This window comes from Ascaphus truei, chromosome 5 (genome assembly GCF_040206685.1).
Source record: "Ascaphus truei isolate aAscTru1 chromosome 5, aAscTru1.hap1, whole genome shotgun sequence".
Classification (NCBI taxonomy): Eukaryota; Metazoa; Chordata; class Amphibia; order Anura; family Ascaphidae; genus Ascaphus; species Ascaphus truei.
The window spans coordinates 124,177,390-124,203,152 of record NC_134487.1 but is presented as its reverse complement, the minus strand read 5'-3'; the positions used below and the strand labels follow the sequence as shown (position 1 = coordinate 124,203,152).

Genomic DNA, 25,763 nt, shown 5'->3' with positions numbered 1-25,763 from the left:
GATCTTTCCTAATCCTGAAACCAGACATAAACACACCTGCTCTCACCCACACCTCCCTGCAATGTCTTCCCCTTCAAATCGTGTTAACCTTCTGATTTAATACTGACTAACCTTAAAACTCACCCCACAAAGCAAGCAACCCAATAGCCTGCACTTATGGCTATTGTCCCACACCCACAGTCACTCCTACCACCCATTGTGACCAAGCACTGCCATCTACAGCACTTATTCCCTCACCTGCTGTCTCGGTAAGTCTCCCATCATATCACTTAGATTGTATGCTCATCGGGGCAGGGATTTCCTTTCCAATTGTTTGATTTTGCTGCGCTTATTGTATTATTATAATTCCCTGTACTGTATTCTTTGTGAAGCGCTGAATACACTTTTGGCGCTATATAAATAAATATATACGTACGTACATACAAAAGGTCTCGTATACAATACAACAGTGTACCTAAGAAGCTATATAATGATAACCCACAAACAAGGTATAGGCACAGCACTGCCCACTTGGAGACTTGGTGGGTACTGGTTAAGATGAATCAGACAAGGTAGTCTAGTAGATAATATTAAAAGTAGATAACGCAGCATTATTATGGTACCCCTGAATAAGGCCCCTCTAGGAACAAAACTTCAGCCTACCTTCTTTGTATGGATCAAGAATTCAATTTTCTTCATTAAATTGATGTGTCCAGTGCTAGTAATAACATCCCTAAATGGACTGTCTATTGTATGAACGTTGTTTTATTCATCTTCCTCTGTGGCAGACTGCTGGGATATAGCTCCTCCTGCTTGCTGGGGTAGGTCAAGAGTTCTGACGCTGGTACTGTATGTAGCCCCCTGTAAACAGCACGGGCTATACATATCTTTCTCCTACTGTGGTAAGTCCTGTTAAGGGCAGGTGCCAGTAGTAATCATGGGTTTTCCCCCTTCACGCCCTGCCCTGAGTGATAGATGCAGGCCCCTGACTCTGCTGCCGGCAAGAGACAGAGGGGAGGTTCTGCTGACATCATGAGGGGTGGGGCTGCCTCTATTTAGCAGCCGGTTCCTGTGAGTGACAGTCTGTCTGTCTTGGGAGTTGGAGGAGAGGAGTAGATCAAGCTCCGTCCTGGGAGCAAGCAAGAGAGAGAGAGAACTCTGGCCTAATACATTTGGAGAGTGAGCAGAGCTCCGGTGGACCAATGCCCCTCACCCCGATGAGGGGGTGATGGGGAGAATCTACCCCCACCCAGAGGATACCCTCTGAGGTGGGCATTGGGGTATTGAGGCCCCTCACAGACCATCCTGTCGGAGTACCTCTTGGAGGAAAGGAGAGGAGAACGGCTGTGCACCTTGAGACCTCCTGGTGTGCTGTTGTTGTTGCTGCTATTGTTGCTGCTGTGTGCTGCCAAGGCTGCTGTGTGCGAGCTACAGACAATAAAGAGACATTGCTGATTATACTCGAGACTGTGTGTGATTCTGCAGCATCCACCCTGGGACCAGGGTCATTTCTTCTATACGGGTCCTACCCCATATCCCTGGGAAGGTATAGAGGATGGAGGTGCTGCACCACCACTAAAGAATGAGGCAACTACCCCAGAAGCCTGGTCCTGTGTCCCCAACATCATCGCGGGAAGCTCAAGCCCTCCTGGTGCCTACAGGTACGCACCACTCAAGCAAGTGTAACCAGCCCTCACACACCCCAGATATAGCATCTGTGTCTGGGGGGAGGGGGGGATATGGGTTACATGTATAAAAAAAGGCACGGCTTCATCCCTGGTCATTTAATCTTGTTTTATCTAAGCAGGGAAAGGATGTGTTCATCCTTCCCATTAATATTTTTCACTTTAGTTCCCTTTCTTTAGGCTGTACAAAGATGGATTACCTTTGGGTGACAACATGGTTTGGCTACCTGCTCTTCTACCAACAACTGTCCTGTTTTAAGCACTTAATAAGGGAAGGACCCCCCTTCACTGCCATGGTTGTAGTGCCCTTAGGTATATGTTTCAGGATACAGAGCTGCTCCACAGGGTGGTCTGGGATGTAGGTGCATTTCTGGTCCTTTGGAGGATGGATGATGTAACTTCCGGTGTCTGAGAGGACTGTTGCAGCCATTTTCGGTTCCTGGAGGATCAATGATGTCACTTCTGGTTGCACAGGGCATTGATGACATCCCTTCCAGTCACGTGGGATGCCGGCAAGGCGCAGAAGCAGGTCAACCCTTTGCCACTGCACTTTGTTGAAGCTCAAGTTCTTTGCACAGCACTCTGATTTAGGGAAATTGAACAATACAGTATCTGCCTCTGGAACTCAACAGCTCTTCCAAGCAGTTTACTCTTTGTACCTCTGGCAGCCTGCTACCCTTCAGTGTGATTTGCTTGGCTCTGCTAAAACTACAGTTTTCCTGGTAAGTCTACTAAGCAGCTATTCGGCAACTGCTCATTAATCAGAATGTCTGTTCCCACAACCCAAACAGTGGATCAGAAATCAGAACAGCCAGAGCTTGAATCGCCGGCCACTAAGCCCAAGAAAGCAGCTGTGATGTTCAGATATTGTACTACCTGCGAGGTTAAGTTACCAGCCTCTTATACTAAATTACTATGTGCTGGGTGTATTAGAAAATTAAAGCGGAAGATACTCCTTCTACTCTACATGAATTAGTTGACTGGGTGAAATCCTCGCTCATGTAATCCTTTGAGAAGCTAGGATCCCAGCTTAATCTCAAATGTATATGGAAGAATAATATTTTCATATTATTTCTATGTATAGCTATAACCAGCTTTTGTTTTCCATAGCTATAAGAAGAGTCATGCTTTGTGTTTTATTGCATTATGGGTTAAGTGAAATTGTGTGTGTGTGCAAAACAAGTTTTTCCCTTCAAACTTTTCTTAATGCTGAAACTGTAATTTCTTTGTTTAGCTGGGCCTCTTGTCTTATCTATTGAACCCCCCTTGTAAAGTCAGTGAGAGAGATGTACCAGCTGTCGGCCTTGAGAAAGATGAGGTAGCTTAGCACATGAGTTTTCTCTTTTCTTAATCTGCTAAAATATATTGCAAAATGTATATAACCAAGTAACTGCAAGAAAAACCAAGATAAAGAAAAGTAAGATGCCCAATGAAGTCATAAGTGCTGACATAGTGATATTAAATATGCCGCCCCTTCTTCCGGTATAAGATAGCTTACTTAGAGCCTATAGCGCAGTTCATTTATGTTAGATCAGATGCATGTCTTGATTTTTATGTGAATGCACTCTTGCAAGCAGCTGCTGCAATAAAGTTTTTCAACAGATTGTTTTTGCCTAAAAATAATAAGTGTGAGGACAGCGTTTTCCACGACACGTACCAGATTTCAAATATATGAGTGGATTTTGAAAGAGACACTATTTTTGACTCCTAGAATCAACCAACACTGTGTGATACAGATGAGGGATCTTCATCCGAAAAAAGTGGAAGTTCAGGAAGATTGGTTAGTTTTCAGTACTTTCGTATTCAAACACATTTTTAATGCACTTACAGAATAATTACTGTCATTACAAATTACTTGCACAGAAGTAAATCTTCGAATATAATTGATTTACAGCTATTGACACGTTTCATGGTAAACTACAACAGCTTGAAAGCATTTAGCCATTTAAGTACAAAACAAAAATAAACTGTAGATTACCAATAACAGCTCCTAATTAAGAGATGTATATCTCCTCTACAGGATCCCACTTAACCCAAATTTAGCACATCGGTTTATCTAGTAGACCCTTACTACTAATTCAACTAATTCAGCCTAATTCAGCTTTTGTCCCTTTTTCAGTTATTTAAGGTAAAAATGGCACCTGTGAAAATAAAGCAGCAACAGGTCACACACCACATGTCGAAAAGATTACATGACCAATAGCAAAACTTTTACCTAAGCTGCCAGCAAAGAAGCAAACGAAGAAAACCCATATTGGCAACTCTGACTTGCTCAAACACTCTACTACAGCCTATGCATGTGGTTTTCAACCTGTGTTCAGTGGGATTCCAAGTTTTCTAGCCCACTAGACATGATGGCACCCAAGAGGTTGACGTACTAGTGCTGTCACTAACAAACCTGAAGGCTCACTAGTTGGCTTATTATGAGGTTACCTACTAAATCCTTTCATTAGAACAAGGAGTGCACAAAGTGCGTAATCAAAGATTTATAGGGTAGAATCATGGGTAAATTCCAGAAACCAATCACTGCCATTCTTGGGAACCTCTTCCATGTATTAATCCCTTGACCCATGTGGGAGAAACAACTGCACTTTAAAGAGGCAGACATAGAGACTTCCGGTGATGTCACAGAGTATGGTCTGCTAGGAGAAGAGCTCCCGAGACCCACCTAAAGCAAGAGATAAGAACGAGCACAATCCGATTAGAAATTAAAAATTCTTTCGGAGAAAATAGATCCTTAAGGGGTCCACAATGGCTGGGAAAGCCAAAAGGACTCAAAACCAGGACGTTTCCCGATATTTTCCAACAATGCAGCGCTCGGTGGAGCCGAGCACAGACTCGCAAGATGGCGTCGCAACATGTGCGCCAGTAGAGACAACCTGCGAGCAGCCGCAAGCAGACAGCAGGCACGAATTAAACAAAGAGTAAATGGAAAAAGAGTACATGAAAACCCTCTTTACAAGAATGAGGCAAGGCTTCCAAGAAGATTTAAAACCCGCGATTAATGGACTCAAAACGGACCTAAATATGCAAAAGAACAGAAGGACTGGAGTCCAAAATGGAGGAAGCACTCCAATTACAATCCTCAACAGACGACGAGATTATCAAATTTAGGCAAGAAATAAAATCTCTAAAAGATAGACAGCCTAGAGGACCAGGAGAATAGGGTCCGCAGACAGAATCTGAGGATCTGAAAAAACAGAAACCCTCCACAACCACCTTATCAAACTATTTCTCCTACTGGTCCCTGATCTAAACAAACACGACCTTGAAATGGATTGTGATCACCGTGCATTGGGCCCCAGGTCTGAGGATCCAAGACGACGAAGGGATGTCATCGTTAAACTTCACTCATATTCAACAAAAGAAAAAATAATATTGGCAAGCAGAGAAGGAATCCCTCCAAATATTTAATGATCTCTCAAAAGTAACCATCGCCAGACACCGGGAGATGAAACCCCTTATCCAGATACTGAAGGACTATAACATCCGCTATAGATGGGGCTTTCCGTTTAAGCTTGCTGTGCAAAGACATGGTAGATACATGATATTAACACGCCCTGAAGAAACTCCATTATTTCTGAGATTCTTGGGCATTACAGCCCCAAAGATACAAACAGAACCCCTGAAGATCAAAGTTTAATCGATAACTCGGGCCCCCCGCCAGGGCATCAGAACGCCTCGCTAGTCAGATACCCCAAATCAGGAGACTGAAAACAAACCTTGACTTCCAAAAGAATGGAGACTAGAAAGCTGATCCTACAAGTTGCTTCTCCCTGAACTTTTTAGCTAAGCTCGGGCGAGCCTCTCCCGTTTTCGTTTGGCCCTCCCCTTTCAAACCCTTACCTTCTTGTTCCTGTTTGCTGATAGCTGCAGACCCTGGTTCGACCCGTCCTTGGAGCTGCTCCGCCTTGAGAATGTCAGATCAAGTTCAGCCACACCCGGGAGGTTGGCCCTGGCGTTCCTCTCCCACTGCTAACTCCCGCCATTGCGGGTTCAACTGATGCTCGAGGGAGACCCTCAGTCTGGATGGGAGAGGATCATCACACCCGATGACTCCGGCTGCCCAGAGCGATTGATCGCTCGCTCTAATTATTAGGGCCCCGTTATCTTCCCCCCCCCCTCTCAATTTACCTATTCCATATTTACCCATCCCCCCTCCTCCCAGATCACTTACCTTCTTGTGCCTCCCCCTGTTCATATAGATGTCAGTGCGAACCTATCAATGAAGCTGTCCCATTTTTGTCCTGGAGAGGCTGTGAGCTTCTGTCCGAGAGCGCGGCCCCGACGTCCCTCTTTTACTGCTGGCTCCCGCCGCTGCGGGTTCATCTACAGCCCTCGGAGAACCACCCAAGATTGAGAGAGAACTCCCTAACCGAGCGGTTCCAACCGGTCATGCTGGAGAGATAGCCCCCCTCTCCCGATACCACTGCTGTCTTGGTGTTGTACCGGGGAGCAAGCTTGGGCCTAGCACCATCTTCTCTTCTCCCCTCCGGCCGCAGCGGGAGATCAGAGGAAGGGCTATGTTTTTCATTTTAAAGCTTTACCTGACCGTCCAACAAGGGACCACCGATAGAGGGAACAAAAGAAAAACAAAGGTTGAACTCCACGCAGATAAAGAAGATATCATGCTGAGCTCCCGAGAAAACCAAAAGACCCGCAGGAAACTTGAAAATCTCGCTTGGTCTCCCGAGGCAGATCCCACATACTGTAGCAGGTTTGATTGTATATAGCCCCCTAACCTTTAACTGTTCTATGAAACTTTGCAAGCCTTCCTTCTCCCCATATTCCCCCTTACTCCCCTAAGTTTACTAAGCTAATAACCTTACCGCCTGAAGCATATTTATTATGCGAAACGCGTAGCGGAGTTTATTGTGGTTGTTTGGGCTTCATTTGCGCTCTTGGGCTTAAGGTCTATATCGGACTAATGCCTGTTTATCTCACGGACTGATTCATTGATCCGTCTGTGAGGGAGTGTTTTGCTACGGAGGCTGCATAGTGTTACGCCGGTGCTGTCCGCAGACCAGACCCGTCCCCTGAGCTGAAGGGTGAAGTGGTAATACACGCACCCGCAGCAAAGGAAGCGTGTCCGGAGTGTGGTATAAAGTGTTGCCAGGCCAGGTGTAGTAAGGTAGACAATACTTGCCGGTACCGGTTGTAGAGATAGAGTGAAGAATGCCTTGCCGAGGTCAGGGAGTTGAGAGCGGAGATAGGTCGTAGTCCAAGCCGTGTTCAAGGGGTTACCAGAGTGAGCGTTGTCCAAGGAGTGCCGAGATCGAGAGCTAGAGGGGGTAGTCGCACAAGCCGCGTCAGAACCTGTGAAAACACTGAGAGAATCCAGAAGTACTTCCATACAGAGACTATGTCGAGCAGAGAGGAGCTAGATAAAGCAGGAAGGTCCAATTAGGAACGGAGGCGGGACAGGAAGAGCTACAGGGAGACACTGCAGATTGGTGCAGGCATAACAGGCCAGGTGAGTCTTGTTGGTAACCTGAGTATGCCCGTGCAGTGTGCGAGGGCGGAGCCTGAGGTCCGGGGGACGGGAAGTGTGCAGAATGAGCGCGCTCCGTAACGCGTGTACGCGCGTGGACCGAGCCAGTGGATGGTGCAGGTGTGCGTGCAGGAGGGCGTGGGCGCGCCCGGCGCTGAGCAGAGGAATCGCCGAGGGGAGTGATCCCGCGACGGCGGCAGGGGCGGGGAGCCACGGAGGCCGGTAAGGTAGGATTGTTTTGTGTCCAGGGACTCCCTGAGGGGAGAGAGTGCTCTGTGTGGGGAGCGCGGAGAACGCCGATTCCTGACACATAGAGAGGGGGGCCAGCTTCATACGGGTCCCGCAGTGACGCGATCACCAGGAACTGCAGGAACTTCGGAGTTACTGAGTGTTCAGTCCCAGCGCACGGGACATGTCATTCTGACCGAGAGACTCCTTCCCCTTCTTCCTAGCAGCTTACCGTCACGTCGTCAGGCCCCCTGTAACTAATTGCTTGTTTACTTATCATTGTAATACATACCTTCTTGACCTCGGTGCGCTTCTTTCTTCTAAGAACATTAAGGCCCTGCCCCCCCCCCATGTAAATCCCATACTCACTAAAAGGTTTATACTGTTCAATCAATCGCAACGTAAAATGATGAATATCCAAAATGTTTGCAGATCAAATAACAATGTTAAGCTCTCTCCTTATGTTTATTATGCATCCCTGCTCCCCTGCCCCTTCTCCTTTCCCTCTCCCCTCCCCCCAGTTCCCTCCCGTAAATATTATATCCACTCAAAGGACAGAAGTGTTTAATCGCTTTATACGTTTAATATTGAATATCCAAAATGTCAAGACCAAGTGTTATTGTTATGCTGTCTGATTTATGTATGCGATGCATCCCCCTCCCACCCCATATCCCACGCAAAGATCTGAACTGCGCAACCACCCATTTTAGATACTGAATGCTGAACATCTGAAATGTCTTTGAAGCAACTATCACTCTTACGCTTTTTCGCTATATTTGAGATGCATCCCTTTTCACCTCCCCAAATCACCAATTTGATTAAAATACTGACTGACTACCTCATGATATTATCATGACATAATTGTATTAAAAATACTGTACTATATGCGAACCATCTGTACTACCACCACCCCCACCCATTATTAGTTCCATTCATGCTTTCTATATCCTTCCTAGTCGCTCTCCCTCATCCCTTTAAATATGTTAAATTATCAATAAATAAAAAAGTATAAATATATATATATATAGTGATCAAACTAAATGAAAAAGTATGTAAACAAAGTATAAGTTAATAAAGTTTATTTAAAAAAAAAAAATAATACCTACTTACAACTCAAAAATTTTAAACTTTGAATCTGGTAATCCCACTTTGCACCACATACCACATTAATGCCGCAACTCGTCAGCATTTTACATGCACAAATGGGGAGTCCAGTAACACATTATCCAAGACCAATGGGTCAACTTATCTTTGAACATGTCAATTTACCTCCCTGTCTTATCAATTAAAGATTTGTCTATATGGCCCTTCATTTTAAGATCTTGGCGCACGGATTAAAGCTTAACGATAAAAAAAAGAAAAAAAATACACAGTAAAAAGAAAGCATTCACCATAAATGTATTTGTCCAAGAAAATGGGGATAAATTAAGCACAACAGTGCAAGATTTGTGTGATTGGTGTTGCAAAATACTGCCAACATGTCCTGATCATGTGTGCATTTTTATTTCAATAGTTTTTCAGTCTGACTACACACGTGTTTGTTTTCCTTTTTTAATTTTTTTTGTGCATTCGCTTATTTCTTCACCCTAAGTAATAAATATTTAACATAATGACAGCATCCTTTTCCCCCCATTAATGCAGTTATCCCAGCCATGACACCACACAGTGATACTATCTCAGTTAACCCTTTTGCTGCCAGTCTACACTTCTCCACCACCAGTACAGCTATTAGACCTTTGAGATCAACTGCTCTCGTCTGTTAATAATAATAATAATAATAATACATTTTTTACATATAGCTTTCTCCCAATGGGAATTAAAACGCTTCACAATTACAGTGTAGTGTGCAATATGCAGCATTGTACATAGGATTTCTACAGACACAATTCCTGCCCCGTGGAGCTTACAATCTATGATTTTGGTGCATGAGGAACAGAGAGATAAAGTGACTTTCCCAAGCTCACAAGGAGCCGACCAGGTTTCCCAATATTAAGTGCATCATAAACTTTCCTATTATTATTATTTTATAGCTGTGTAGAAAGAAATGTGCGTCCGCTCATGTAACAGCCCTTGTGTCCCCTGTCCCAAAGAGCTCACAATCTGAGATACGTGTCCCCCACTTCAAAGGCGAGCAAAATCACCACATAACTACTCACTGTAGTCAGAATTATTCCGCTGAGAAATTGAATTGCGGGCCAGTTTCCCCAGAGGTCACTTATGCACTCGGGTCCTTGCACCGTGACTGCTCTGGGATATAAAAGTTGTATCTGGCGGCGCTACCGCCCTGACCCTCCAACCGCAGCACTTTGAATCCCTCCGCCGCGGAGACCGGGCCGCGTTTCCATAGAAACGACCCAGCACTCCGTAACCAAGGTAAACATCCCCGTCACCTCCCCCGGAAGTACTTCCTATTGACCTTCCCCCCATTCATAAACAATCTTGTAAATAACTGGCTATTTCAGTGACGGCTTCTCTCCCGTCGGTCAGAGCCAATCTCCCCGCCGCCCCCGCTGTAAAAACAAAGCTGCGCCGCACCGATTGCTCTAGGCCGCTGCCTGCCCCCGACCACCACTGTGTGGGGGAGCCGCAGCCAATCAGAGCGAGCCACGCTAGTACCGATGGAAGCCGTACATGGAATGCGGCTATTGGTCGATGACGACGGTGCCGTCGGTGTTGAGGAAGGCGTTGATTGGCTGGCTGGTTTGCGTGGTCAGTTGCCATTGGTGGATGGTGGGTGTCCGCCCACCGGCGCGCGGGGACCTTCATAAAAGCAGCGGAGGGAGGCGCTGGCGGCCTCAGTAGTCAGTAATTGGCGCCCTCAGTTCGCAGGTTTGGGGAGCGGGAGTAGCGCGGAGTCCGGCGGGGGCCCCCGTGTAATTTGTCACGATGAGAAAGCTGTGGGTTATCGGCCTGTGCTGCGTCCTCCTGGCGTTTGGTGAGTGTCTGACCGGCGGAGGGAGGGTCCGGGCGGAGCCGCCGCATGTGGCTTCTAGAAGCTTCCATGGCAGCGGCAGCTGAGCCCGGAGATCACCCACACTGGGGGGGAGGTGACGGGACTGTCACTGGGGGGAGGAAGGGACTTTTCCTGTAGTGGGGAAGGAAAACATGGCGCTTATTCACTAAGTTTGTCCTCTTGTCCTAAGAGATCGTGTTGTCGGCGCCTGCAGCGTTATTATTAAAACGACTGTCATGCGACGTCTGCGCATTTCTACATATACTGTATAATGTACTTCTAAAGTCACAATGAATATGGTCGTATCTGTGTGATGAGCCAGGGAAAATAACACCTGTGTGCACGGGACCGCTGCCCTGCGTGAGGTCGCACGGGGACCTCACTCCGATTCTTTCCATAATCTCCCCCGGGTGTGTCACGTGTCGCGGTGTATACTCTGTGACACTTCTGTGGACAGTTGGACAGTCGGAGGCTTTTCTGATCACTGGGGTGTGATGGTGGAAACCCACACTTCTTTCTCCACCTTTTTTAAAGGCTCGCGGTTTCAGCGACGTTTTTTTTGGCACTTCAGAAGTTGGGTTATTATCCATCTGACATGTCTATACCCCTCTCCCCCCCCCCCTTCCCTTAATTCACCGGCGCTTTCTACCGACAGCGGATCTTTTCCATGAGACCCCTCCTCCCAGGCAGTGTGTTGCTGGACACATGTCTCTTCGCTATCAGGAAGAAGGTGGTGATTTCCTACATCAGGGACTTGCATTGTCCTGTTTGCTTCCTCTTCCTTGTCTATCTGCGGCGCGTGGGAAGAGCTCGCGCCTGGTTTGCAGAGCAGGGGCCGGTGATGCAGTTCACTTTGGGGTTTTCCGCCAATGCATCTGCCTCTCCTCAGTCAAATTCATATAACCCAGCAAAATCACCAAATAGAAGTGTATTCGGGATTGGGGTTTTATCTCGGTAGGGAAGTGGCCAGTGATCAAATCTGCATGTACAGTAGGTGTTGTGGATTTGAATACATTGTTATCCTCTGCTTCTGTGGGGCTGCGGTTACACCGTTGAATTGTAGGAGTTTGGTTTATTGAAGAGCAGGTCTAGTCCCAATATAGAGATTGCTGAACTTCAAATACCATTCTCTGCATGCAGGGTAACCGTGACCCCTTTTGTATCAGGAGCACTTGCGTTGCTGGCACTGAAGTGGTTAACAATGCCTTGGGTACTGATGGACTAATGTCAGTTTCCACCTTAAAACAAAGATCAAGTAGACCTCCGTGTGAGCTGCTCTGCTGCCTGTTGCAGCAGTGAAGGAGTCCTAAAGGTTAATTATCACACTTTAAACATTGTGTTGAATAGGCACAACAACACTGCAGAGCAAATAGAAGTAGATTATTTTATAAGAAGGCCATTCTTTTGCAAACGTGCCCTTATTGCATATTCTCACAGGCAACTATGTTCCCCATTCTCTGCCAGAGGGGCCTGCATCTCATTGCTTTGTGATGAGCTGCTATCCCGATTTGTTAGAATTTTTAAATATAAACTTAAATGAATAGCTTTGCTATAGGTTTCGTACCAAAAACAAATCGGGACAATAACAATAGTAATCAAAATAATATATGCACTACGAATAGTAAAGAGTGCAATTAATAGTACCAATAGTAATAATGGTAAATAAACAAAGTCAAATAATGATATATAGTAGCATTGTTCAGAACACCCGAACACATTTTACAGTATAGTGTCCAGCACTACAAAAGAAAAATATACATAAGTAAACAAAAGACAAAGAAAAATGGGGGGGGTGTCAAGGGGAGCAAAGTTCCAACTCAAGCATATATTTGTCCTTTAGTTGATACACCGTAAACATCGATCATTAATTTTAATCACCTATCATTAATCCCAAGTTTTATAGAATCTCAGTGGATGATTGTTTGAGACAAACTGGTAATTATTTTTTTTTTTTTTTTTTTTTAAAGCTTCTGTAAGTGCTGAAGATGACGTAACAGTGGAGGATGACCTTGGAAAAAGCAGAGAAGGATCTCGGACGGATGATGAAGTAATAAGCAGGTCAGTGTCTTCATCCCTGTGCCCTGACAATACAGCCAGACACTTTCCCATGATTGAAGAGCCTTGGGAAAGCCTTTAGAGCTGTATTTATTAGTGTACATCTTCTATTCTCTCCAGCCTTATGTCTGCCTCCAAGGGAGAGAAAGTAACTGTACGTTTTACAATTTATTACATCATGCCATATTAATGGCTATAACATCTATAATTACAGTAACTTTATTTAGCGGTTTCCTTAGCACAGGACCTTATTCTGTCCATACAGTACAGCAAGTAACTTACATTAAATATCTTACAGGGAAGAGGAAGCAATTCAGTTGGATGGACTTAATGCTGCTCAAATAAAAGAGATCCGAGAGAAATCTGAGAAGTACGTTTTTCAGGCTGAGGTTAACAGAATGATGAAACTCATTATCAACTCCCTGTACAAAAACAAAGAGGTAAGCAAGTTGAAGTGCTTCCCTGCTTTGGATGAAGTATTCAAATAAGATTTACCCATGGTACTAAATCTTGAGGCTTCTTTCCATTTCAGATCTTCCTGAGAGAATTGATTTCCAATGCCTCTGATGCTATTGATAAGATCCGGTTGCTTTCATTGACTGATGAATTAGCACTTGCTGCTAATGAAGAACTAACCATAAAAATTAAGGTAAGACACTATTCTGGCAGGAATGTTAAAGCCCACCCCCTTCTTGGCATTTTAACATGTCAGTTTACCTTCTGGCTATTGTTAAAACTTCACTTTTGCTTAGTTTTATTACTCTGTCATAATTAAAATGAAGCAGCTGCCTTAATTATGGGTTTAAATTAGATTATTTCCGTCCTATGCTTGCCATGATGTAGGCGGGTATGCAGTATGTGCTGATCGTACAGAGATCAGATTAAAACTGCCACTAGAGCATATTGAAGAACATCCAAAGATTTTAAACCAAGTATAGATAACACGCTATATTTATTTAGGCTTACCTACATTTGATCTTAAGTCCACAGTACCAGGTCAACACATTTGCACTGAAGGTTTAAATCATCTCTTCCACTTGGCCAGATGTTGTACAGTTCTAACTTTTAAACTAGTTCACTACGAACACTTAGTCATTGCTGCTAGTTCTTGGCAATGATCAGATGTTTGAAGTACAGAGCTGAACTTCCATTTAAATTGGCAGAGACATGGTTATATTGAAAATAAAGGCCTCACTTAAGGGGTGCAAAAGTAGCCATTATTGTGGGATAATGTGCATTCTAGGGAAAAGATATGTACTTATGTTTTTGGTCTACCATGTGGCTCTGTCTACTATGCAGGTAGAGGTAAAATTGTCATACTTCCTATTTCTTGAGTTACAAAGTTTAGTACTTTAAAATGCAGTTCAAAGTAATCAAAATATTTGCTCAGTTCTGTTACTTCTACACTTTGTTTTAGTGCGATAAAGAGAAGAACATGCTACATGTAACAGACACGGGCATTGGCATGACAAAGGATGAATTAATTAAGAATTTGGGAACCATTGCTAAATCTGGGACCAGTGAATTCCTAAACAAGCTTACAGATGCCCAGGAGGATGGCCAGATTTCCTCAGAGCTGATTGGCCAGTTTGGTGTTGGTTTCTATTCTGCATTCCTTGTTGCTGACAGAGTGATTGTCACCTCCAAACACAACAATGGCACCCAACACATCTGGGAGTCAGACTCAAACGAGTTCTCTGTGAGTGACGATCCTCGTGGGGACACCTTGGGCCGTGGAACAACAGTAACGTAAGTATCTCTGCAGGTCTATTTCAGGGGTGCGCAAACATTTCAGTTCGCACCCCCTTGCCTGTACCCCCCTCATCTGCTCTCTGGCTCCATGCGTCATATGATGTCACGATGTGTTGTCATGGTGACGCGTCACTGAGGAGCCGGCTTAGAGCAGGCAAGGGACGTTGCAGAGGCCTCGCGCCTCCCCCGGCATTTAATTTACATGCCTGGGGGAAGAGCATGGTGGCTCCAACAGCCGTGCACCCCATGTCTATTTGAAAACTTTCTGTAGCTAATGATTCTAGTGACACGTCAATTTAGCCAGAAAATCAGTCCTGTTTGCCATAATTTGTGTAAAGCTAAATACATTTTGTATAAAAAAAGTCCCTGCATGTTATGCATACAATAAAAAAATTGTTTAATTTCGAACAGTCTGACAAGCCTGAACTTGTCTAATTGAAACTTAAGTGGTATGTGATTTAACCCTGTAGTAGTGTAATGTTTCTGCTTTGTTTTAAGATGTCTGTGTAGACTAGAACTTCTTTGTTTAATCTTTAATAAGAATGGTCATTCACGACTAGTTTGAAGATGTAACAGAACTACTTTCTTTTTATAGTCTGGTTCTGAAGGAGGAGGCATCTGATTATCTTGAGCTGGACACAATCAAAAACCTTGTGAAAAAATACTCTCAGTTCATCAACTTCCCCATCTATGTTTGGAGCAGTAAGGTAAGAAGCTCATGCAGAGGCTGTAGGGTAAACCTATTCCTGGCCTGCAAACTTAGACCTTTTTCATTTACTTTTTTAAACTGCTAGCTAGGTTATTCTCTTCTCTCATTCTCATTGTGGATATGTTATAGCAAAAGTTTCTGCTTGTTAAAGGCGTTCCATGCAGGTTTTTAAAAAAAAAAATCTGGATTAAAATAGTGTCTCTTGTGCTGCATTCCATTAATTTCAGCTCCAGGGACCACCTGATTTCAAAGATGCATGCCTCCATAGGGGGTGATAGTAGCCACCCCAGGGTTCACTATATGGCTGCTTTTCAAAGCTTCCAGGCCAATAGGAAGCTTTGACATCACCCAGTGTGGCTTCCTTTTTGGACCATGTGACTGATTTTAAACTGCAGGAGATACTGACACCCCCTTTTGAGGCAAGTATCTCTTGAAGCAGGGGTTCCCCAGAGCTGAAATTAACCAGGTTTCTTTGAAATTTTACTATAATTACAATTATCCAAGCTTCAAATAAAAGCAGAGCAGTAATCCTGTATTGTCTTGGATTACTTGTACAGTCACGTCATTCGAAAGGCTATGCTGTTTCTTTTAGATTTTAACCTGTTACTTATCAAACTGTTGTAGACTGAGACTGTGGAAGAGCCCATTGATGAAGATGAAGCCAAAGAGAAGGACGAGGAGACAGATGAAGAAGCTGCTGTAGAGGAGGAAGATGAAGAAAAGAAACCCAAAACTAAAAAGGTGAGACATTATGGAGGTACCTTGTGATATGTTGAAGATGCTAGCTGTGTGGCTAATGTCACTTTTTTATATAGACTGGGTTGAAACTTTGTGGTATGCGGTAATTAACTTGGCAATCTGGAGAAAATGTTAAAACTTCTATATGTTCTATTTTGTACTTGTGTTCTCCCCACATACAGGTTGAGAAGACTGTTTGGGATTGGGAGCTTATGAATGACATCAAGCCAATCTGGCAGAGACCAGCCAAAGAAGTTGAAGAGGATGAATACAAAGCCTTCTACAAATCTTTTTCCAAGGTAACATCGGTACCCTATATTTCTATAAAAGCTATGTTCACAGCAGGTTAAATCCACTCTTTCCATCTTGCCCATCCATTAATGCTGGGAAAACCTACCTTATTAAATGTCACATTTGTAGCACCAAGTACTACACACAAATTGAAGGAGTGGTGGACCTGCAATGTTTTACTCTAATTGAGGGGTTAATTGAGCAGTCTGACCAGTGTTGTATAATAATCCAGTCCACATGATTAAATGTAGAAGTTGCATATTTATGGGCCAAACTGAATTTTTAAGAGTTTCCTGTTTTCTTAAGGAAACCGATGAGCCTTTGGCCTACAGTCACTTCACTGCTGAGGGAGAAGTTACCTTCAAATCTATCCTGTTTATCCCAACTGCGGCTCCACGTGGCCTGTTTGATGAATATGGCTCCAAGAAGAGTGACTATATCAAGGTATACTGATGCCATGTTTGGGGAGAACATGAAAAAAATTGGGATATATTGATCTTAATTCCCTTAATTTCTGTTGCAGCTGTTTGTTCGCAGAGTATTCATTACTGATGACTTCCATGACATGATGCCCAAGTATTTAAATTTTGTCAAGGGCGTGGTAAGTAGCACCCAGTGCTGTATATATTAGTACAGAATATCACTGTACCTAGTTTTATTCTAAAATGATTTCTCTTCCCAAAAGGTTGATTCTGATGATCTACCTCTGAATGTATCGCGAGAAACACTGCAGCAGCACAAATTGTTAAGGGTATGTGTTTTTTTTTAATCAAGCATTGTGCTCCGTTTTCTTGAATAAATTGTTTTTTTCCATTACCTTGCTATTATGTTTAGCTTCCAACTCTCTATTTTATTTTGTAGGTTATTAGGAAGAAACTGGTACGCAAAACACTGGATATGATAAAGAAAATGGCAGTAGACAAATACAATGAGAAATTCTGGAAAGAGTTTGGTACCAATGTTAAACTTGGAGTGATTGAAGACCACTCTAACCGTACCCGCTTGGCCAAGCTGCTAAGATTCCAGTCTTCCAATAACAAGACCGAGCTGACAAGCTTGGATCACTATGTGGAAAGGATGAAGGAGAAACAGGATAAAATCTTTTTCATGGCAGGAACTAGCAGGAAAGAGGTACGGTTTGGACTAGCCGTTTAATCCTTATGAAAGAAACGTGCGTGTTTGGTGTCATTTTTGCAATATGTACCTTTATTGGGCTACGGGTCTGCGCTGCGTCGCCAGTGTCATCTCAATTTTCTGGTCTAAAAAATTCGCCGCGTGGCGCCTCCTCCCCCCCCCCCCCTTCGCAGCGGGCCCGGCCCCTTTGAGAGGCGGCTCTTGTGCCCACCATAGCTAGCACTGCAGTAGCCAGCAGGGACCAGGCCATATGATGCAGGAAAGGATGATCCATAATTTTTTCCAGGTTAATAAATTGAGGGTTGGGCACTCCCAAGAAAAAGATTTACATGAGTAAAAATGCAATGACTGACAAACATTGGGAGGGGGACACACGAAGTGCAAGTGGCCTCTGCATGTTAACCACATAAAGGGATTATACCAGGTTTGCTTTCTGATTATTGCTGTATAGAAACCTTTCCTCTGGCCTCAATGTTAACATTCGTAACACTTGTATCCTCTCTGTTCAGGTTGAGTCGTCGCCATTTGTTGAACGTCTGCTGAAGAGAGGCTATGAAGTGATCTTCCTAATAGAGCCAGTTGATGAGTACTGCATACAGGCTCTGCCAGAGTTTGATGGTAAGCGATTCCAGAATGTTGCCAAGGAAGGACTGAATCTTGATGAAAGTGAGAAGTCAAAGGAATCCCATGAAGCAATGGAGAAGGAATATGAACCACTGCTGACGTGGATGAAAGAGAAAGCTTTGAAAGACCAGGTATAGTTAACACTATTCACAGCAGTACATGCAAATCTATTTCTCTAATCTAAAACACCCCCATTTCACCAACCGTTTACTAATTATTTGATTGTCTAAGTGAGAGGAAAGTAAGAATCCCTATATTGTGGCACTTAGAGTGCACCCAAACTAAAACTTAATATTTATTGATTAATCTTAAAATGATAACTGTTTGTTTGTAATAACCATAGATGCAGGACAAATTGTTATTAAAATTAATAAAAAAACGGAGAGGTGGGGTTGTACATAGGGGGATTATATATAAACCCTATTGTCGGTCTATTAACCCTTGAAAGGTTTGTAAGTGTTTAGAGAAGTATCATACAGGTAAGTAAGGTGAGGATAGTATTATATCCCTGATCCCTAGTGGGAGCAACCATAAGCTTACACAGGAGAGAATGAATATAGCTATACAAATAGACACATATGTTCAGGGAAGCTATAGAAATAGCCCCAAGTCTATCTAAGTAGCTGATCTCTAACTCAATGTATCCGGACACAAACTCTTTATTAAACATTGACTGACACTAAAGTCTGGGTGCTGTTGGTGCCCACGAATGCAGTCCTCTCACTTAGTCTATTATTTATTCCCTGTGAGCACCACCCTTCCCTTATACTGTTTGGGGTATTAATCCCTCTTCATTCGCTTGAGCAGGGTATATCTGCCAAGACTATAATCTGCAGATGATACTTGGTTTATATATATTTATTTGATTGTCACCAAGTCTTTAACACTTAAATTCTTGCTTTACACATCCAGGTATTTTGACTCTAGATTTTTCCTTTTTTAGGTTGAGAAAGCTGTATTATCTCAGCGTTTGACCCAGTCACCCTGTGCCCTTGTGGCTAGTCAGTATGGATGGTCTGGCAATATGGAAAGAATAATGAAAGCACAGGCCTACCAAACTGGAAAAGATATCTCCACAAAGTAAGTTCTAGATTTGTCTTGCCTTGTACGCAAATGTAATCCTGTTGTAATAGTACATTTACTTTTTATGGCCTGTGAAATAAGATTGGATTTCTTGCAATGGAGTGCCTAGATAATAAAGATCTGATAAATTAAACAAAGCTATTTGGAAAGCTAGAGCTGTGTTTTTGGAGGTCAAACTTCAAAGCCTCACACAGGCATGTGTACCTCCTTGTTCAAGGTTTTCTTTTTTGCTTGTAAATTAAATTTGAAGTGCAGTGCTGACTTGACAAACTCAAACAAATTGATTTTAATGGAGAACGCAGGAACATTATAAATGCAGATTTTCAGAATACAAAACCTGTAGCTGCCTCAAGACGAGATCTGCTCTTGAAAGCAAATCTCAATTTAAGATTACTAAACTAGGCATCTGATACGTCGTGATATTTGACCATGGGAGACACTGTTAATTCTAAATTGTGCAAGTAGTTGAACTAACGTATGGCTTGTCTTTCAGCTATTACTCCAGCCAAAAGAAGACACTGGAAATAAACCCAAGACATCCTTTGATCAAGGATATGTTGAGACGAGTTAAGGTGAGAACATTTCTAGCAAATAACTGATCAGTGATGCAGTCTTGCATGGCACTACAAACCCATCCTGCACAGCTGCAAGGCCAACATCAAATGTTACAGAAAAGTGTTATTTTGGGAGGAAGGAATCTCAAGATAGCGCAGAAAAGTTATTTTGACTCAAATGTTAAGCAGCTCTACATGCAATACAAGTTGCAGAGATCTTGCATTTAAAATGGGAAAGCAACATGGGCATTTAATAGAATGATGCTATAATTTGGCATTAAGCTGGCAGATAGTGGACAACCATTTACAGTAGATCCACAGAGCGTTTAGTGACTTAGCACTTAGACATTAAAGTCTTGTTAATGGGGATCTTCAAAGCTCACTAACGATGCGCTAAGTGCTGTTTTTTTAAACTGCAACAATCCCTTTTGTCACGATAATGATTTGTCAATGATATGCAAAAGTGTTCCCTTTATCAACACATCCCCACAGCTCAGTTAGTTAACCCAGGGATTGAACGTAGCATTAGTTAAATCATAGCTAAATGTTACTCCCAGGCCCTGAAATGGGTATTTTACAGGGTCTGATGGTCTGGATAACCAACACCACCAGTCTTTACTGATGACACAAATTGTGTACGGTAGAATAAGAGCAGGATGTAATTTCTCTCCAGAAGTACTTGGGTAGACTGGAAACTTGGGAAGGTAAATGGCAGGTGAGGTTTAATACAGATAAATGTAAGATTACGCATTTGGGAAACAAGAATAAACACATAAATTAAATGGGGAAAAATTAGTGAATCTGTGATGGAGAAGGATTTAGGAGTGGTTGTAGATGTCAGGCTTGACAATAGTGCCCAATGTCATGCAGTAGCTGCAAAGGCAAACGATCTGATCTTGCATTAAACGTTGGATGGGAGGGAAGTAAACATAATTATGACCCTCTATAAAGCATTAGTAAAACATCTTGACTATGGAGAAATGTTTTGGGCACTTCATAAATACATTATGGAACTAGAAAGTGCAAAGAGCCACCAAATTAATAAAGGGGATGGAACCATGTGACTTATGAGGCTAGCTAATTTAGCTTCTTTTACATTAGAAAAGTGTCTGAGGGGGATATAACTAGAAACAAATGTTTGGTGACCAATACAAGGAGCTTTCAAAAGAACTATTCATCCCAAGGGCAGTACAAATGACCCTGGGTCATCCCTTAGGTTGGAGGACAGCACATATCGACAGCAACAAAGGGAAAGGGTTCTTTACAGAAGGGACAGTTAAAATGTAAAATTCATTAACCATGGAGACTATGATGGCAGATACAATTCAAAAAAAGGTGGACATTTTCTTTTTAGAAAAGTATACAGAGATATACGCAATAAGTAAACATGGGAAGTTGATCCAGGTAGACATCTAATTGCCATTATTTGGAGCCAGGAAGGAATGTAATTTTTCCCCTAAATGATACAGCATTGGATGATTCCCTGGGGTTTTTTGTTTACCTTCCTCTGGTTCAAAATACTGCAAATATAGGATAAGGATCTGTAAGCAACTATCATATTAACATTTTTTTTTTAATAACCTAAATTAAACACCTATTCAGGGTCTTGATGGTGGTAAAGCAATCTTTGGGTAAGACCGGTCTTAACGCCATGCTTGAAGCAAACAAAAGCCAGTGCTAACTGAACATGACGTTAAGCCAACGATGACAAACAGCTGTTTTTTTGCATAGATTTAGCTTTGTGGATACCTGTTAAACCGAATCTAAAGGACGTTACCTATTTGGGTAACGTGTTAGTAGGCCAGATTTAACAGAGCTCTGTGGCTCTACCCCAAAGTTTCTACAGATTGTCTATTTGGCCCTGGTTTCCTATGTGTAGTGTCAATGTTGAATGTGATTGAAAAATGTAACCAACATGTTGAGCAAAATGCACAGTATTTTGTTACATCGTGATCTAAACTTGGCATTATTGCAGAGTGGAAGACTACTTGCCCAAATGATTTTGTACAAGAAAATTATAATTGGGAGGAATACTTGTATGTAATCACTTTGGTCCCTTTCCAGAAACCTACTGCTCAAGAACAACCCAGAGCTACCCTGAATCTGGTCTTAAAATGCTAGTCTTCCTTTATTGATCAAATGTATTGGCCAGCTAGCACATTTTGCTTAACTCAATAAAAGCATAGCAATAGATCGCAATTAATTGGTTGCTGTGACATTTGGCAGACAAGTGCTTTTCCTTTTGATTACAAATGAAATTTTAATTTTAACCAGGAAAACGAAGATGATCAGACTGTGGCTGACCTTGCAGTTGTGCTCCTTGAGACTGCCACATTACGATCAGGATATCAGCTGCCAGATACTAAAGCATATGGAGACCGAATTGAAAGAATGCTTCGCCTAAGCTTAAACATTGACCTTGATGCCAAGGTGAGAAATAAAAGCACATTGTGTACTTGTGCTGTAAGGGTAACTTTTTGAAGTGACACTTCTATGCTGACATCTACCACATGAGAATTTCCTTTGGAGTAAATGACCTTGTTAGTGATGGAAATGCACTCCCGGAAGTGATGTCACTGCTGACAGAAGAGGCAGTCGGTGACATCGGTGCTGGCAACTCGGCGTGCAGAGGCCTCCCAAGACACAAGGAATTCAGTTGGCATAAATATAGAAGTACAAATGGCTAAAACGGGGGTGCCGAACACGCATGCTAAGTTACACTTCTTTGCGTTTTGTCACTGAAATAGTATTTTGATTTCAATGAAAACCTCACCATCACAAATACAATTTCTATGACAAAAGACAAAGTTTCACTTAACATGTGCGTGCTCAACAATTTATTTATTTATTTTTAATTTAGATGCCCGTTTTATAAGATGACATGCCATACTTCATTTGAAAGTAATGCTGTAAAGCTGAGAACCTTGATTTCAACACTACAGTGCAATATTTAGTAGGGGACGCGAGTTACATTGCTTATAGATAAAGCAAACCTAACATTGAATGCAACTTTAGGTGGACGAAGAGCCAGAAGAGGAAGTGGCAGATGATGCTGAGCAAGGAGATTCTGAGGATGTTGAAGATGTTGATGCAGAAGATGATGGTGAAGATACAAAAACAGAAGAAAAGACTGAGACAACGGTCAGTATACCATTAATGAAACTAGACTCCACTGCCAATGATATAGGCATATTACCGTCATGTAATTTAGCAAAATACAATTTTACATACAAATACACTGGAAACACTTTGCTAAGAGGAAGTTCTCAGAATTCGGTGCCAACTTCACATTCACCTAACCAAATAAGCCTGTAGCATGGCAAATGTCTTGACAGTGTTCGCCTAGTAATTAATTTCACACTGCCCACATTCTTAGCACTTGACACCATAAAATACCAGGATTTTTGTACACAACTCAAGGGCTGCAACTGGCGTCTTGTGACCTATATTTCCGGATTTGCAATTGCTTGGTACAGCAACAATGCTATTGTAGGGTTGATAAAACTGACTAAATGTCACCTATCTTGGCAGAACCTATCTTGAGGACACTTTTTTCTTTTCTTTGCAGGAATCAACAGATGTAAAAGATGAACTGTAAATGTCTAATCTAATTGGTCATTGGGGGTTAGGGAATGTTTTTGTTTTTTTTTTTTGACTGGGGAGGGTTTTTTAGTTTACTTTTTTAAAACATTCCTCATGAATGTGTAAATTTATACTATTTATGAGTATACTGATGTAAAATCTTGTCTCGTGTGAACACAAAATAAATATTCCAAAATGCCATGTTGGGTTCACCGTCGATCTGAAATGGCCATGCCATCTAGTTTATTCTAGACATCAGAACACTGCAGATTAAAGGATCTCTATTTGGAAATTGAATGAATTCTCCAGTGTTCTTACCCACTTGAAACTGTGAATGAGGTGGCAGAGGTTAATGCCTTTGGGACATGCCAAATAAAGTTAAATCTAGCACTACAGAGGAGTTGGTCTTCAGCTGCAGTGTTCAAAGTTGTAAAGTTAACTTGTAAATATCAAATGTTTCTGTGGGAGAGCATGGATATTGATAAACAGGTTTAATTGCAGCATTTGGTTACATTTTCCAATTACTGTTGTGTAAATGTTGCAGTCCACTACCACAGCTATGTTCCTTTCAACAATAAAGTTGTGTTTTTTGTTATCTACAGTTAAAGACAGTTCTGACTATTCTTTCTACATAACTGTCTACCCCCCACCCCCCACAAAAAAAATCCACTGTGCTGACTAGTGTCAGATTTGTAAGCACTAGTGCCAACAATATTACCTTTTGTAACCGCTTCAAACATTGATTCCTTTTCCATATCAAAATGTTACAGGATATTTTAAATGTAACCAATGGATTGGTTGAAGTATCTTCTAAACCAGCAGTGCGTAAACTGGGGGCGCAAGATTATGTAGGGGGGCACAGGCAGCATGCGGCCAGAGCTGTGAAAGGGTGTGGTGGTATGTGGAAACTGGGGGCGAGCAAGATTATTTAGGGGGGGCGCAGTCATCGTGTGGTGGAACCTGCTGTGTGTGGGAGGGCGAAGAAGCTGTGGGCGGGCAGCCGAAGATGTGCGGGATGGCCGAACAGGATAGTGCAGGTGGCGGCCACGTGATGGTGTGTGTGGGCTTCGGAGGTATGGGGGAAGAGCAAGCCCCAGCGCTGTGATGTCAAACGTCCCTCCTGGTGTCTGCCCTACAATAGCGCTGTGGACCTACACTCCTCCCCTCCGCTGGCAACCTGCTTCGCTGCGATCCTCTGCAAGTGAAAGGGTAGGCTGCCACTATACAGGAGGGCCCGGGTATACAGCGGGTTCCGTTCCAGGGGCCCACCGTATAGTGAAAATCGCCGGAAAGCGGATTCAGTGATTTTCAGTGATTTTGCATGCGCAAATTTGCATTTGTGCCGTTCTGCGCATGCGCGATCTATGGTCTGTGCGTGCAAACTACAGTCTGCGCATGCGCGACTGAGGATCCAAGACGGCGGCCCCCTTCTCAGTGCCGGCGGATCGCCGAGAAGTGGGGCCCTGCTGTACAAATCATACTATGAATGTAAAAAAATAATTTAAAAGTGAAAACACAACATTGCAAATGGGGAAGAAAAAAAATACATAATACTGTAGGTAGGAGTTTGGATGACACTGGGGACAGCAAGCCAAAGAGCAGGGAGAATAAAAATGAAAAAAGGGGGGGGAGAGAAGTGAGGTAGCAAAGAGGTGGATGAATGCCCCCCCAAAAGGATTGCCTTTGTGCATGTACGGTCTCCCAAGCTTGGCACTTGGGCAGACAAGCAAAATTGACATTGAAGCGTGCTCAGCAGCAGTCAATGCACACACACACAAACACACAAAAAAATAGCCCCAATCCACGCCCCCCTCCCGCTTGTGCTTGCAAAACTATGCAGGACATGCTGTGCTCATGCTTACAGTTGGTGATGTCACCGCTCTCAGCAGCAGCGTGGGCACAGCCTAATTTTGCAAGCGCAAGCTGTTGAAATTTAGACATTTGTATTTACATTTTATACCGTTTTAATAAAGAGGTGTATGTACACACGCCAGGGGGGGTCTGAGAAATTTCATGGATGAAAAGGGGCTTGCCATAAAAAGTTTGCTCCCCTCTGTTCTAAACCTCTCTTCCTCATTGGTCTCCCTCACATATGAACATTCTTTGGGATACCATCCCTGGCTCCTTTTTTAACACCATGTACACACGATCATTATCTGGATGAGTGATAGATATTTTAAAATGCATCAATAGTGTAGCTTCCTTAAAGCTGCAGTTCAAGCAATATCCTGCATGGGTTTTTTTGTGTTTCTTTAATCGGTTCTGAACTGAATACTTGTAGCATTATTTGAACTACATTTTTAATGTTTCTAATGTAACAAGCATTTTTGTTTCTATAGAAATAATTTACAAAGTCACACACCCTTCCTCTTCTGAGACAGACTGTCTCTTGAACCCTGCCCTCCTAGCAGTGCACCAATTGTATCTAGTAACTGCCTGGTCACATGATCTTCCAAACAGCTTGGCATTATGGGTGCTGTTTTCCAGCAATAATGGCTAAATAACCCTGAGCAAAGCGATTGATTTTTACAGAGGAACGGATAGATCTGCAACTTGGCTAATCACTTGTCAGTGTGCAGATTGTATTGATGGACATTTTGAATGGGGAAAAAATAAAAATTTCAATGACAGCTTGAACGGTGTCTTTAAACTCCTGTATTGTGACCGAGTAGATCATATGAGAGGTGAATGTCTAATTGTTTGACCAGAAGAGGCTGATCCATTAATGGCACAGTGCTCATGCATTCTGCTTTTAATCACTGCTTGGTGGTTGGGGGAAGAGAGGATTTCTCCTCCCTCCCCCCCCCCCCCCCCCTTCTAAATATTTTAGATTTAAAATCTCTTTACATTGTTGGGCTAAGTGCAACAGTCCCTTTGATATTTTTGATCATGTTACCATTGGTTT

General features: G+C 42.9%; 1 protein-coding gene across 1 annotated transcript; it reads left to right on the top strand.

Annotated features, from left to right (window-relative positions):
• The first annotated feature begins 10,135 nt into the window (after positions 1-10,135).
• On the top strand, positions 10,136-23,459 carry HSP90B1 (heat shock protein 90 beta family member 1). Its single transcript, XM_075600599.1, has 18 exons — positions 10,136-10,318; positions 12,304-12,394; positions 12,690-12,831; positions 12,924-13,040; positions 13,809-14,140; positions 14,739-14,850; positions 15,477-15,593; positions 15,773-15,889; positions 16,188-16,325; positions 16,405-16,482; positions 16,567-16,632; positions 16,743-17,012; positions 17,525-17,770; positions 18,583-18,719; positions 19,216-19,294; positions 21,551-21,706; positions 22,292-22,417; positions 22,845-23,459. Exons 1-18 carry the CDS (start codon positions 10,270-10,272, stop codon positions 22,872-22,874), a joined length of 2,403 nt encoding a protein of 800 aa, XP_075456714.1. The 5' UTR covers positions 10,136-10,269; the 3' UTR covers positions 22,875-23,459.
• Positions 23,460-25,763: the final 2,304 nt, after the last annotated feature.

What these genes read in the sequence shown, in the direction of transcription:
- HSP90B1 (XM_075600599.1), top strand. Translation starts at nt 10,270, where the DNA reads ATGAGAAAGCTGTGGGTTATCGGCCTGTGCTGCGTCCTCCTGGCGTTT. An exon ending in CTGCGTCCTCCTGGCGTTTG is followed by an intron (nt 10,319 to 12,303) that starts GTGAGTGTCTGA and finishes TTTTTTTTAAAG; the next exon opens with CTTCTGTAAGTGCTGAAGAT. An exon ending in GATGATGAAGTAATAAGCAG is followed by an intron (nt 12,395 to 12,689) that starts GTCAGTGTCTTC and finishes AATATCTTACAG; the next exon opens with GGAAGAGGAAGCAATTCAGT.